Below are 12,052 nucleotides of genomic sequence, written 5' to 3'. Positions count from 1 at the left end.
CTGCTTCAGTCCTCATCTGGGTCCCTTTCTCCACAGGGCTCAGCCCCGCCTGGTTCCTGCAGCACATCATCGTCCGGGACCTGCAGAGTGCCCAAAGCACCTTCTTTCTGGTCAACGACTGGCTGTCAGTGGAGACTGAGGCCAATGGGGGCTTAGTGGAGAAAGAGGTGCTTGCGGCAAGTAAGGCTACCTACCTGCCTTGGTAGTGGAGAAAGGGAGAGGGGAATGACGTGGGCGCCCACTGCATTCCTGCTGTAAATCTGAATCCTCCCAGATGAAGCTGCCTTGTGGCAGTTCCAGCGCCTTCTAGTGGCCGAGCTGCAGAGAGGCTTCTTTGACAAGCACATCTGGCTCTCCATATGGGACAGGCCACCTCGCAGCCGCTTCACCCGGGTCCAGAGGGTCACCTGCTGTGTCCTCCTCCTCTGCCTGTTCCTGGCTGCCAATGCTGTGTGGTATGGGGTCGTGGGAGATACCACATACAGGTGGGTCCTGTGAGGTTTGCTAACCACCCTGGCTGACTTCCTTTTAGTCTTCTCCCTAACTCATCCTGTCTTCTCTGTCACCTCAGCATGGGGCCTGTATCCAGTCTGATCCCACCAAGTGTTGACATAGTTGCCGTTGGTCTCGTGTCCAGTGTTGTTGTCTACCCTGTCTACTTGGCTGTCCTGTTCCTCTTCCGGATGTCACGGAGTAAGGTGGGCTGGGCAAGGGCCACAGAGCTCTGAGGTGGAGTATGGTTTGTGTTGTTTGGTATAGCAGCCAGAGAGAAAATCCAGAAACCAAACGTGATTCTTTGGACTAGTAAACAGAACTGATAAGCCATCAGCTAGATTGACCAAGGGGACGTGATTTAAATGACCAAACCATAAATTGGAGGAGACATCTTAGTCCCTCCAGAGAAATAAATGGGGCTTGGAAGCAGATTCTACACTGGTGGGTTAAGGAACCTAAAAGAAAGAGTTGATTGCTAGAAAGACCAAACTACAAACTGCCAAAACCAATTTTAAAAGAGTTCAAACTGGACAGTGGTGGTGCACACCTTTAATCCTAGCATTTGGGCAGGCGGATCTCTGTGAGTTCAAGGCCAGGCGGGACTACAGAGTGAGTCCAGGACAGCCAGGGCCGTCACACAGAGAATCCCTGGCTCAAAAAGAATCAAAGAAAAAAGAAAAAAAGTCCAAGTAGCCCTAGAGCCAGTAAAGAGCCCCAGGTGGGTCATTCAGAATCATCACACAGAGAAGCCAGGCCCGTGACTCCTGCCCCGTTGTACCAGCCACTGAAGACTGAAGTCACTCTTCTTTCCTCACAGGTGTCTGGTGACCAAAACCCCACACCCCCAGGGCAGCAGGCGCTAGATGTTGACAGCTACCTGGACCCATCTGTGCTTGACAGCTCCCTCCTCACACTCTCTGGCCTCACAGAGGTGAATGTTCCCCCGGGGGCTCAGGGCAGGATGAGCTGGTTAGGGATGGTTGGGCTGTCACTTCTGCTGCTGCAGACCACACTGAGGCACTTTCCTCTCTCATCAGGCCCTTGCTGGGCAAGTGAAGAATGACCTGTTTCTGGAAGATGCTAAAAGGTGAGGGTGCCTAGAGAGTCTGGAAGCTTCAGCCTGAGTCAGCAGTAGTGCCTGACAGGTCATACTCGGGTGCTGGACTGTGTGTGCTCATCCTCTTTCTGATTTGGCTGTCTCTGGGTGTTGTTATGTACTGTTCTAGGAGTGGGGCTGCTCCAAAGCTAATGTATCCTTCTGTATATTGCTTCCTGTACTTGTATGACTAGACTTGGGTCAGGTACATGTCAGGATGTCTGTTTCCCACAGTCTGGTGTGCTGGCCATCCAGTGAGGGCACTCTCAGTTGGCCAGACCTGCTCAGTGACCCGTCTGTTGTGAGCAGCACACTGCAGCAATTGCCACAAAATAGGCCTGGTTGCATGTTGGGCCCAGAGGAAGATGGCATCTCTCTGGTTAGCCCTTCTTTGCCTACTAAATACTTGTCAGCATCAGGTAAGCCAGAGTGGGAAGGAATGATTTCCAAGCTCTAGGAGAGCACAAGTTATACAGTGTCATGCCACTCCAACACTTCTTGTTCCCTCTAGATGAAAACCTGATCCAGCAGGTCCTGGCTGATGGGGCCAGCAACCTGGTTCCCACTCAGGATGCCCTCATAGAAACAGACCTGCTTACTAGCCTGTGAGTGCCTGGCATGGTTGGAAGGAGGTAGGGTGTTCATGGTGGTTGTATAGTGGGGCCCTGTACCTGCCTCAGGAAGCTGAGGGTCTTCTGGCTGTGCTGTCACCCAGTGTTGGACTGTGCCTGTGTTGCTTGACTGCTCTGAGCCTCCACTTTCCCCCATAGAGGGGAGTTCATGGGATCCCCAGGGGCCAGCATGTTATCCCTTTAGGGAAGGGACAGAAACACAGGACATTTGACAAATGGAAAGACAACCAGGATGTACCTCAGGGGCTTGGTCTGGAAAGAAATTTTGTTTTTTGTTTTGAGGCAAGGTTTCACTGCATAGCCACGCAGGGATTTTGACTTGGAATCAACACTGTAAAAATTGATGCTAAAGTTTTTAAATACTTCATTTTTATTTTGAGACTATTTTGATTATTTGAATGCTTAAAAATGATCAAGATTCTTGGTTTTTCCCAATTCAGTGACTAGAGCTCATGTAGAATTATATATTCTTTTTGTCATCTGCATCTATTTCAGTATCCACATTTTCATTCTAAATTTTAAACAACCAGAGATTAGTGTTGTATGAGCTGACTAAACCAGATGCAGAAAAGAAGAATTCTCTGGGTTACTTGACCTTGGCAGGAAGGGTTCAAGGGAAAACACAGGGAATTGCTGGTCAGTGCCATAGCCCATTATCCGGAGCTCCATGCAGCTGAACTGCTCAGAGTCAACAAGACTAGAAGTATTCTGACCCTACTGCCTCTCTAGTCCACTGAGGCAGAAGTCTGGGCTCTGGGACTCTTTTTTCCCATCATTCTCTTACAAGTACTCTCCGCTTCTGTCCAGATGCAGGAATGAGTGTTCCCAGCCGCATCTTCTATCTCAGGTCTTTTCTGCTTGGACTATTGCTAGGCCTACTCTGTGACGCCCTCTACTTCTCTGTAGTTCTCTGACCCTGCTTCCCTGGCCCCTTATTTCTTGTATCAATGCTTAGAAAGACAGCAGGTACACTGGCCAGGCCAATGGCAGACTCCAGTTATTCCCACGTCAGCCTCACTGCAGCGTGATGGCCACTGCTAGCTAATATCCCCAGGAGTGTGTGGTCTCTAGTGCACAGCCTTTATGAGCAGCCCTGTTAGGAGTACACTGTTGGCTCTAGAGAGACCCTCTCAGTCACTCTAGAAGGGATCTACAGGGCCTTCTTAGCTGGCCTCCCACACTGGTGCAGTCCTGATACCATATAGAGCTAAGAAATAGGTCCTGCTGCTCCACAACTTAGCATACCACTTCAAACTCCTGCCTCCTGCATCTGCTGCTCCCTCTACCCAGAGTCCTCTTCCCCAAAGAGGTGTTTCACTTGTCCCTTCCTTCATGGATTTGCTTGATGTGGCTTGAGCAGAGATTGTCTTTACCTGGTATGGATACAGCCAAGTCTCACTCACACATGCTATGCCTTTCCAGGCCCTTCCTGCTTCCAAAACACTGACCCATTTCTGCTGCTGGTGAGCGTACACTGAGAGCAGAGAGACTTGTTCTTTTCACCGTCATACACTAAAATATCCAGCAGTGCCTGACATCCAGTTGTGACCAGTACTGGGTAACTGATAGTATAGTATGACAGACACAGCTTGGTCATGCAGCTGAATCTGATGAAAACCTGGTGCTCTGTGCTGTGCATCTTTTTTTTTTTTTCTTTTTCTTTTCCAGACAGGGTTTCTCTGTGTAGCTTTGGAGCCTATCCTAGAACTAGCTCTGCAAACCAGGCTGGTCTCAAACTCACAGAGATTCGCTTGCCTCTGCCTCTCAAGTGCTAGGATTAAAAGCATGTGCCACCACCACCACCCAGCCTGTGCATCTTAACAGTGTTGGTCTCCATATCCATTCTGTGGACAGCCTCACATTGAATGATGAGTGACAACTATTACTGTGCCTATTACATCAGAAGTGCTGCTAATAAATGTCCTCAATTTTTAAATTTAGCTAAATGCTCTATAATTTTTATGTTCAGCAAATTTAATTCAAAGAAAACCATTTCTGGTTATTCGCTATTCTGTGCTTGCCTAATAAGCTAAACCCAGACACTTTTGCTCATTAAGTGGCCCAGGTCCAGAGACCTCTGAGTCAGAGACAGGTCAGGGCTCAGTGGCAGTGCACACTTGGTGTGGGCCATGCATTTAAAAGTCCTTGGGGGGGGGGAGGGCTGGAGAGATGGCTCAGTGGTTAAGAGCATTGCCTGCTCTTCCAAAGGTCCTGAGTTCAATTCCCAGCAACCACATGGTGGCTCACAACCATCTGTAAAGAGGTCTGGTGCCCTCTTCTGGCCTGCAGGCATACACACAGACAGAATATTGTATAGATAATAAATAAATAAATAAATAAATAAATAAATAAATAAATATTAAAAAAAAAAAGTCCTTGAGTCACAAGAAGCACTGATAAACGTGGCGACTTTCCCCTCAGACAGCATGGTAGTTTCATGTCTTCTTTTTGCCCTCTTGCTTCCTTGCTTGCTCGCTTACTTATTTGTTTTTGAGACAGGGTCTCACTGTATATTCTTGGCTGACCTAGAACTCCCTGTGTAGACCACACTCTCCTTTTTAAAAATAGAATCACACGGGAATGTGCACCTCTGTAACATTCTACAGGGCGGGGAGTGTGCATGTAAGGTTTAGACCACAGTCCTGTATAGTTGGTATGAGGTTGGAGAAGGGCCACTGGTTCATGCCAGGACAGAACATATAAGATAAGGTCCTACTAGTCCCTTTGTTGGGCCCTGGGCAGTGGGTGTATATATAGAAAGCAAACAAGGACAGTGATCAGGGTGTCATGCATACCCAGCACATCTGCATGGTCCAGGACTCCTAAGATGCTGAAGGAGTTGCTCCCAGATGAATACAGACTGAAATCACTGCCTCTTCTTTCTGGGGGACGGGTGCACAAAACTCATGGCCCTGGTCTGTGCTCAGGTCCAGTGTTCCTGGGGAGAAAACAGAAACACTGATGCTGCAGACACTGGGGGAGAAGAGACCACCCAGCATGGGCCTGACCTGGGAACAGCCCCTGGGGACAAGGCTCTCCAGGACAGGTATGCTCACACAGACCAGGACATCCCTCCCAGGCCCTCCTGGGCTGGAAGCCATGTAACTGTCTGTGTGTCTCCAGGACTGGTGGAAGGCCTTCGGAAGCGACTGCTGCCTGCCTGGTGTGCCTCCCTGGCCCATGGGCTCAGCCTATTCTTGGTAGCAGTGGCTGTTGCGGTCTCAGGGTGGATTGGTGCCAGCTTCCCCCCCAGTGTGAGTGTCATGTGGCTTCTTTCAAGCAGCTCCAGCTTCCTGGCCTCATTTCTTGGCTGGGAGCCCCTTAAGGTGAGAGGACTCCTAGAGGGGAGGGGGCTGCCAGTCTCATGCTTGCCAGCTGATTCCACTACCACCCCAGGTCCTGCTGGAAGCCCTCTACTTCTCACTGATAGCCAAGCGGCTACACCCTGATGAAGATGACACTCTGGTAGAAAGCCCTGCTGTAACACCTGTAAGTGAACGGGTGCCCCGTGTACGGCCTCCTCATGGTTTTGCACTCTTCTTGGCAAAGGAGGAAGCCCGCAAGGTCAAAAAGCTTCATGATATGATGAAGGTGAGCTCTGGCTACAGGTAACCTCTACTCTACCGTTGTTTGCTCTGCTCCTGACCTCCAGCAAGCACTGGAGCTTTGTAGCTCCTGCCCTCCTATCATTGCTGCCCCTACCTGTTATTGTACATCTCAAGTTCCTGCTTCCTCCTGGCCTTGAGGGCACTGGGCACAGCTGTCTGGGTTTCTCTATGTATCCCTGGCTGTCCTGGAACTCGCTCCATAGACCAGGCTAGCCACAAACTTGGAGATTTACCTGCCTCTGCCTCCCGAGTGCTGGGATTAAAGGCGTGCGCCACCACCGCCCGGCTTGCCTGCTAGTCTTAAATAAAACCTTGCCCTGGCCCTGTGAGATGGGATCAGCTGATCAGAGCCCTCTATCCCTGTCCTACAGAGCCTCTTGGTATACATGCTTTTTCTACTGGTGACGCTCCTGGCCAACTATGGGGATGCTTCTTGCCATGGTCATGCCTACCGCCTACAAAGTGCCATCAAGCAGGAGCTGGATAGCCAAGCCTTTTTGGCCATCACCCGGTACGGACACTCAGGACACACACATCCACCTTGCATTGGGCCAGAGTGGCACTGGTGCCCACCAAGGCCCATATTGGTTTTGTCTTTAGTCCAGCCCAGCCTCTAGAGAACATTTTGAAGTATCTAGAATCAAGGGTCGTACAGTTCATGAACCACTTGTAACTCAGTAGCTGTGAATGAATCCCAACAGAAAATTTGCTATTTGAAGCATATTTTCTTTTTGTGTTGTTTATAACTTAATTGAACTTTGTAGACAACAACATAATCACAGTGTCATACAAAATGAACCTGTGTAATGCTCTTGAAACCTGTGGACTGTGGGTTACATAACCCCTGTGGCCCACATAAGCTGAAAGATTGGACATCTCTGATCTAGATTCCTGTTAGGCTGTCAGGACTAGAGTACATGCTGGAGTGTCTAGTGGGTAGAGAATTGGGACACTGCTTAGTTTACTGTAGTACATAGCACAATATCAGAACAGAATTATCTGCCCCAAGTAACAGTCCAAGAGCGGGAACAATGCCCAGCATCATCTCAGGGGCTGCTGAGGCAGCACCTCTTGGGCCCTAATACCCTTGACCTCAGTGACTAACGTTTTCTGGCAGGTCTGATGAGTTCTGGCCATGGATGTCACATGTCCTCTTGCCCTATGTCCACGGGAACCAGTCTAATCCTGAGCTGGGACCCCCACGGCTACGGCAGGTGCGACTGCAGGAAGGTAAGCTGGGGATGGCCATCTGTGCTTGTTACCCCGTTCCTTCCATTGCAACTGCAGCTCAGCTATTTCAACTCCACTTAGTTATATGACCTTTGCCCTCTTCTTTATAACTGGTAATAATAACGTTTGCTTTATGGGTGGTTGTTATTTTTAACAAAATCTCCATTGTTCAATATTACCAATAAAGACTCTAGAGCCAAATGCTGGGGTAAAATCCTGCTAGCTCAGAGAGGCAGAGAAAGCACCCAGCTGACCTTCCTCCTCAGCTCACATTCTACCCCTCTCTCTTCCTCTAATGTCTCAAAACCCCCCTCAAACTCAAATGTACCTTCTCTTACTTCCTATGCGTCTTTCTAGCCATCCTCCTGATTCCCTCATACTCTCTATGGTTTTTTTCCCTTAATCCTAATTTCACTTTCTCTCAACTGGTTGCTTGCTCCACTTCCTGACCTATGGTTGGCTTTATCTAATCCTGCTTACAATAAGCAGAAAGCTCTTGGGTTAAAGGCATGTGCTAGAGCTGATCCACACCACAACTAGAGACAAGTTTTTCCAGTAAATAACACAATCTCAGGGGTCACAGTGTAATCAGATGTCCTGCAGAATGGGTGGCTGGGAGGATTCAGGAAAGTCTACAGCACAGGGAGTCACCCATTGTGTCGTATGTCCTGAGTGCAGACCCTTCCAGCTCAGAGCACATGTGTTCGACTGCAGGAAGTTTGAGCACCAGTGACTATGGCATTGGCTGGCAGAGTGTGGCTCAAAATGACTCTGAGACATGGTCCTACTCTGCACCTGACTTGTTGGGGTGAGTAGAGTAAGGGCCTAAGTCCCCACCTGAGTGATGGAAGTTCTTCAGAGGAGGGCATGCCTACCAGATGCTCTCAGGGCTGGGGAGTTTCCTGTTCTGTCCTGTCTCCACAGCGCATGGTACTGGGGCTACTGTGCAGTGTATGACAGTGGAGGCTATGTCCAGGAGCTGGGGCTGAGTCTGGAGGAGAGCCGTGCACGGCTGGGTTTCCTGCAGCTGCACAACTGGCTTGACAGCAGGTGGGTGCTGAGGAGAAAGTGAGCAGGAAACCTGTTCCCTTGGCAGGCCTCTGAGCCTCACTCTAGCCAGCTGTCCCCATACCTAGCCCTGAAGCCCCTATGGACCTCCTTCCCAGGCCTGTGTAACTGGCCAAACTTCCCATTTTGCACCCTGTGCTCCTGCACACATTGCCCCTCCTGCTGACAGCACCCTCCATGTAGGAGCCGTGCAGTGTTTGTGGAACTCACCCGCTACAGCCCTGCTGTGGGGCTACACGCTGCTGTCACACTGCGCCTGGAGTTCCCTGTAGCAGGCCATGCACTGGCTGCCTTCAGTGTCCGCCCATTTGCATTACGGCGACTCAGCACCGGCCTGTCACTACCACTACTCACCTCGGTATGCCCTCCCACTTGACATCTGTCCTCAGGATCCTGATCACACCCCACAGGAATCTGAACATACCCCTCTGCTACTCTTGACCACGCCCCTCATAGACACCCCGTTCCTCAGGTGTGCTTGCTGCTATTTGCCCTATACTTCTCCGTGGCCGAGGTGCACACCTGGCGCAGAGAGGGGTGTGCACGCACGGCACAGCCTGATGCCTGGGCACGGTGGCTACTGGTGATGTTGACAACAGCCACAGGGCTGGTACGCCTGGCCCAGCTGAGCATTGCTGACCGCCAGTGGACCCATTTTATACACGACTATCCGCGCCACTTCACTAGCTTCGACCAAGTGGCTCAGCTGGGCTCTGTGGCCCGAGGGCTGGCGGCCTCACTACTCTTCCTGCTCTTGATCAAGGTAAGGGCCAAAGGGCTGGTGCAAGGCTGGTGACTAGGATCAACCCAGGGCCTGGTGAAAGTTGACTGACTGCCTTCTGTCTGCAGGCTGCCCAGCAGCTGCGGTTTGTGCGCCAGTGGTCGGTTTTTGGCAAGACATTGTACCGTGCTCTGCCAGAGCTCATGGGTGCCACCTTGGGTCTAGTGGTGCTTGGTGTGGCCTATGCTCAGATGGCTGTTCTGGTAGGTTGCTGTTTTGGGGTGTGCCAGGGAAGGGTCTCACCCAGGGCACGCCTTTACCTGTGTCTCTTTCCCTTAGCTTATTTCCTCTGGTGCTGACACTCTCCACAACATGGCTCGAGCCTTCCTGGTGCTGTGTCCTGGGACCAGGGTCCCTACTCTGTGCCCTTCTGAGTCCTGGTACCTGTCCCCTCTGCTGTGTGTGGGGCTCTGGGCTCTGCGGATGTGGGGTGCCTTAAGGTTAGGGGCTGTTCTCCTGCGTTGGCGGTACCATGCCCTGCGCGGGGAACTCTACCGTCCAGCCTGGGAGCCCCAGGACTATGAGATGGTGGAGCTTTTTCTGCGTAGGCTTCGGCTCTGGATGGGCTTCAGCAAGGTCAAGGAGGTGGGTACGGCCCAGTGGGGGGGAGAGGGACACACCCTGGGTCTCACGAGCCCAGGGTGCAGCCGGACTGACCGAGCCCCTGTGCCGCCCCCAGTTCCGCCACAAAGTCCGGTTTGAAGGAATGGAGCCACTGCCTTCTCGCTCATCCAGGGGCTCGAAGTCATCCCTGGTTGTGCCTCCACCCAGCGCAGGCTCAGATGCTTCACATCCTTCCACTTCATCCAGCCAGCCAGATGGGCTAAGTGCAGGCTTGAACCGCTCGGCATTGAGGCTGGAACCAGAGCCCTCACGCCTACATGCTGTGTTTGAAACTCTGCTTGTCCAATTTGACCGACTCAACCAGGCCACAGAGGATGTCTACCAGCTGGAGCAACAACTCCAGAGCCTTCAAGGCCATGGACACAGCAGACCTCCTCTCTCCCCTTCCCCTGGCTGCTTTCCAGGCCCTCAGACAGCTCTGCCCAGCCGCCTTGCTAGGACCAATAAGGGGCTAGACCAGGCAGTGGGCCTCAGTAGGGCATCCCTGCGATCTAACAACAAGGTCCACCCCAGCAGCACTTAGGCCCAAGGGGTCCCGGTCGTTCCCAATCCTGGGAAGGCCTGTGGCTTCACACTGGCCTCTCAGAGCCAGGGTGGAACACCACTCAGTATTACCTTCTGCTGCCCTCAAGGTTGGGCCAGGCAGAATGGCTGCATATAAGTTCCTTAGGGTACAGGTATTGTGGCCTTACCTGTCTGCCTATGGGCTTCAGCACTTTAAAAAAGGCTGTGTAGCCAGCCAGGACCTAGGTCCCCTCCCCACAGGAGGATACAGCAGTATTGGACCAAGTGAGTACCCAGTCTCCAAGATGCTAATTTATTTCCCAAGTCCTCAGGTACAGCGGGCTGTGCCCAGCTCTACTCCTAGGCGGCCATCTCCCCTTGCTAAGGACTGAAGCTTGAGGGAGGGCTAAGCTACACTTCTTCCCTGTCCATCCCGTAAATTATTACCTCTCTTGTTGTTTGTGCAGCATACTTGCCTCTAGCCGCCATCCCCTTTGTATGTCCACCATGAATAATTTATATGGGGTTAAAATGTATATATTTTTGTATGTCACTATTTTTCACTTGGGCTGAAGGGCCTAGTGGCTGAAGTTACCCGTGGTAGAGGTGCAGGGGAAGCTGCAGCCAATTACAGGATCCGAGTCTGGCTTTGGGCAGGTGCTGGATGGTACTGGGGCCACTATGGCCCCATTTTCCTCCCTTGTCTGGGGCCAGGCAGCACCCAGATCTGCTGGTATCAGGTCTGAGCAAGGCCAGGACTACTGTGGGTTGAAAGATGCCAAGAAGTATTGGACAAGACCCCTGCTGGGGCTGGTCCCCAGGGTGGGGAGAAGAGAATGTGTGACAGTGCCTGCCTGCTTCTGTGGGCTCAGCTGCAGCTCTAGCCTTGATCCTGCCCCAACCCCAAACAGACAAGACAAAGTCAAATAAAAAAGCTGTCTGACTGCTGCTATCTGTGCTTCTCCGAACTCCATGGACCAGGTGGACATGGCCACAGTTTATTTCATGTGTGAGTACAGTCAGACGGTGGTGGTGTCAAACAATGAAGGGCCAGCTGCATGGCTCTGGCACTGCAGGACCCCTAGTGGCCTCATACAAACTCTGTGAAATCATCCACGGAGGAGATGAGGCGTTTCCGCTGGCCTGTCTCGTAGGTGGGTGTGGGCTCAGCAGAGGCCTGAACTGGGGCTTTGGTGTGGGCTGGAGGGTGCATCAGAGGCAAGCTTGGGTTTGAATAGTGCACTTCTTCACGGATCTACAGAGAGAAAGCTTTGGCAGTGAGCCCAGAAGTTCTGTCCCCACCAGATTTCAGCCATCACATCTCTGAAGCCCTGTCTTCCTTACCCGGTGGCGGAGACGCTTAATGTGGCGAAGCCTGGCAATCCACTTGGAGGGATAGATGTCAGTCGGGTTGGAGCGGCTATGGTGTACCTGAGAGGCCATCTGGGGAACCCAAAGCAGGATGGTGAATTCCCATCCAGGAGCACCCACACACCTGCTTGGCCCTAGGTGGCAGCTACCACTCACATTTGCATGTAGGGCCATCTGTCGGGCCACGAAGGACAGGTTTCGGTCAGATACGATTTTGGCCACGCTGGTGTCCACAAGGCCCTCCATGTCTGTGGAGACACAGTGCTCATACCTGATTCAGGCCAACTACTACCCTACCCAGCCTGGGCCTCACCTTTCCTGCACTGCAGGGTCAACAGGTTGCATTTGTAGTCCAGCGGTGTGATGATCACATGGACAAAGTTGAATTGGCCCTGCCAGACAAGAGGAAAGTCATCTTGGCACCAGCTTGTGCTGAAGGCCACCCTGCTTCACTGCTGTGTCAGGTTTATCATTTGGCCATCTGTTTTTGTCTTCATCTCTGGCTAAATGCAATCTACTCTGCATGTGGGCCCCAACACAGATTTGCTTACAGCATACAACCTGCCTTGCAATACACTGACACACACATAGTCCATACACAGAACTCCCCCCCCACACACATAGTCCATACACAGAACCCCCC

The 12,052-nt window shown here is 51.8% G+C and overlaps 2 protein-coding genes across 16 annotated transcripts in view; one reads left to right on the top strand and one right to left on the bottom strand.

Moving 5' to 3' along the window:
• Window positions 1–10,990, top strand: part of Pkd1 (polycystin 1, transient receptor potential channel interacting) — a 50,359-nt gene extending 39,369 nt beyond the window's left edge. For 7 of the 9 annotated variants that reach the window (XM_026780891.1, XM_026780893.1, XM_026780896.1 and 4 more), the window contains 19 exons: window positions 37–180; window positions 275–485; window positions 572–698; window positions 1,313–1,426; window positions 1,533–1,582; window positions 1,826–2,010; window positions 2,103–2,196; window positions 5,151–5,269; window positions 5,347–5,549; window positions 5,620–5,814; window positions 6,203–6,342; window positions 6,949–7,061; window positions 7,740–7,869; window positions 7,986–8,111; window positions 8,313–8,487; window positions 8,602–8,892; window positions 8,979–9,113; window positions 9,190–9,495; window positions 9,590–10,990. In XM_026780891.1, coding sequence (XP_026636692.1) covers window positions 37–180; window positions 275–485; window positions 572–698; window positions 1,313–1,426; window positions 1,533–1,582; window positions 1,826–2,010; window positions 2,103–2,196; window positions 5,151–5,269; window positions 5,347–5,549; window positions 5,620–5,814; window positions 6,203–6,342; window positions 6,949–7,061; window positions 7,740–7,869; window positions 7,986–8,111; window positions 8,313–8,487; window positions 8,602–8,892; window positions 8,979–9,113; window positions 9,190–9,495; window positions 9,590–10,057 — 3,326 coding nt within the window. In that variant the 3' untranslated portion in view covers window positions 10,058–10,990. Of the gene's footprint in view, window positions 1–36; window positions 181–274; window positions 486–571; window positions 699–1,312; window positions 1,427–1,532; window positions 1,583–1,825; window positions 2,011–2,102; window positions 2,224–5,150; window positions 5,270–5,346; window positions 5,550–5,619; window positions 5,815–6,202; window positions 6,343–6,948; window positions 7,062–7,739; window positions 7,870–7,985; window positions 8,112–8,312; window positions 8,488–8,601; window positions 8,893–8,978; window positions 9,114–9,189; window positions 9,496–9,589 lie in introns of those variants that run through there. The other 2 variants (XM_026780895.1, XM_026780897.1) reach the window with 2 other exon arrangements.
• Window positions 10,991–10,992: 2 nt separating this feature from the next.
• The window catches only part of Tsc2 (TSC complex subunit 2), a 35,086-nt gene continuing 34,026 nt past the window's right edge, over window positions 10,993–12,052 (bottom strand). For all 7 annotated transcript variants that reach the window (XM_005349161.2, XM_013347152.2, XM_026780898.1 and 4 more), the window contains 4 exons: window positions 11,723–11,801; window positions 11,566–11,657; window positions 11,383–11,481; window positions 10,993–11,293 (listed from right to left, as the gene is read on the bottom strand). In XM_005349161.2, the coding sequence (XP_005349218.1) occupies window positions 11,129–11,293; window positions 11,383–11,481; window positions 11,566–11,657; window positions 11,723–11,801 (435 nt within the window). In that variant the 3' untranslated portion in view covers window positions 10,993–11,128. The remainder of the gene's footprint in view (window positions 11,294–11,382; window positions 11,482–11,565; window positions 11,658–11,722; window positions 11,802–12,052) is intronic.

This window comes from Microtus ochrogaster, chromosome 7 (assembly GCF_000317375.1).
Source record: "Microtus ochrogaster isolate Prairie Vole_2 chromosome 7, MicOch1.0, whole genome shotgun sequence".
Lineage (NCBI taxonomy): Eukaryota > Metazoa > Chordata > Mammalia > Rodentia > Cricetidae > Microtus > Microtus ochrogaster.
Note: the sequence above shows the minus strand (reverse complement) of the source record. Positions and strands in the feature narration are given on the sequence as shown.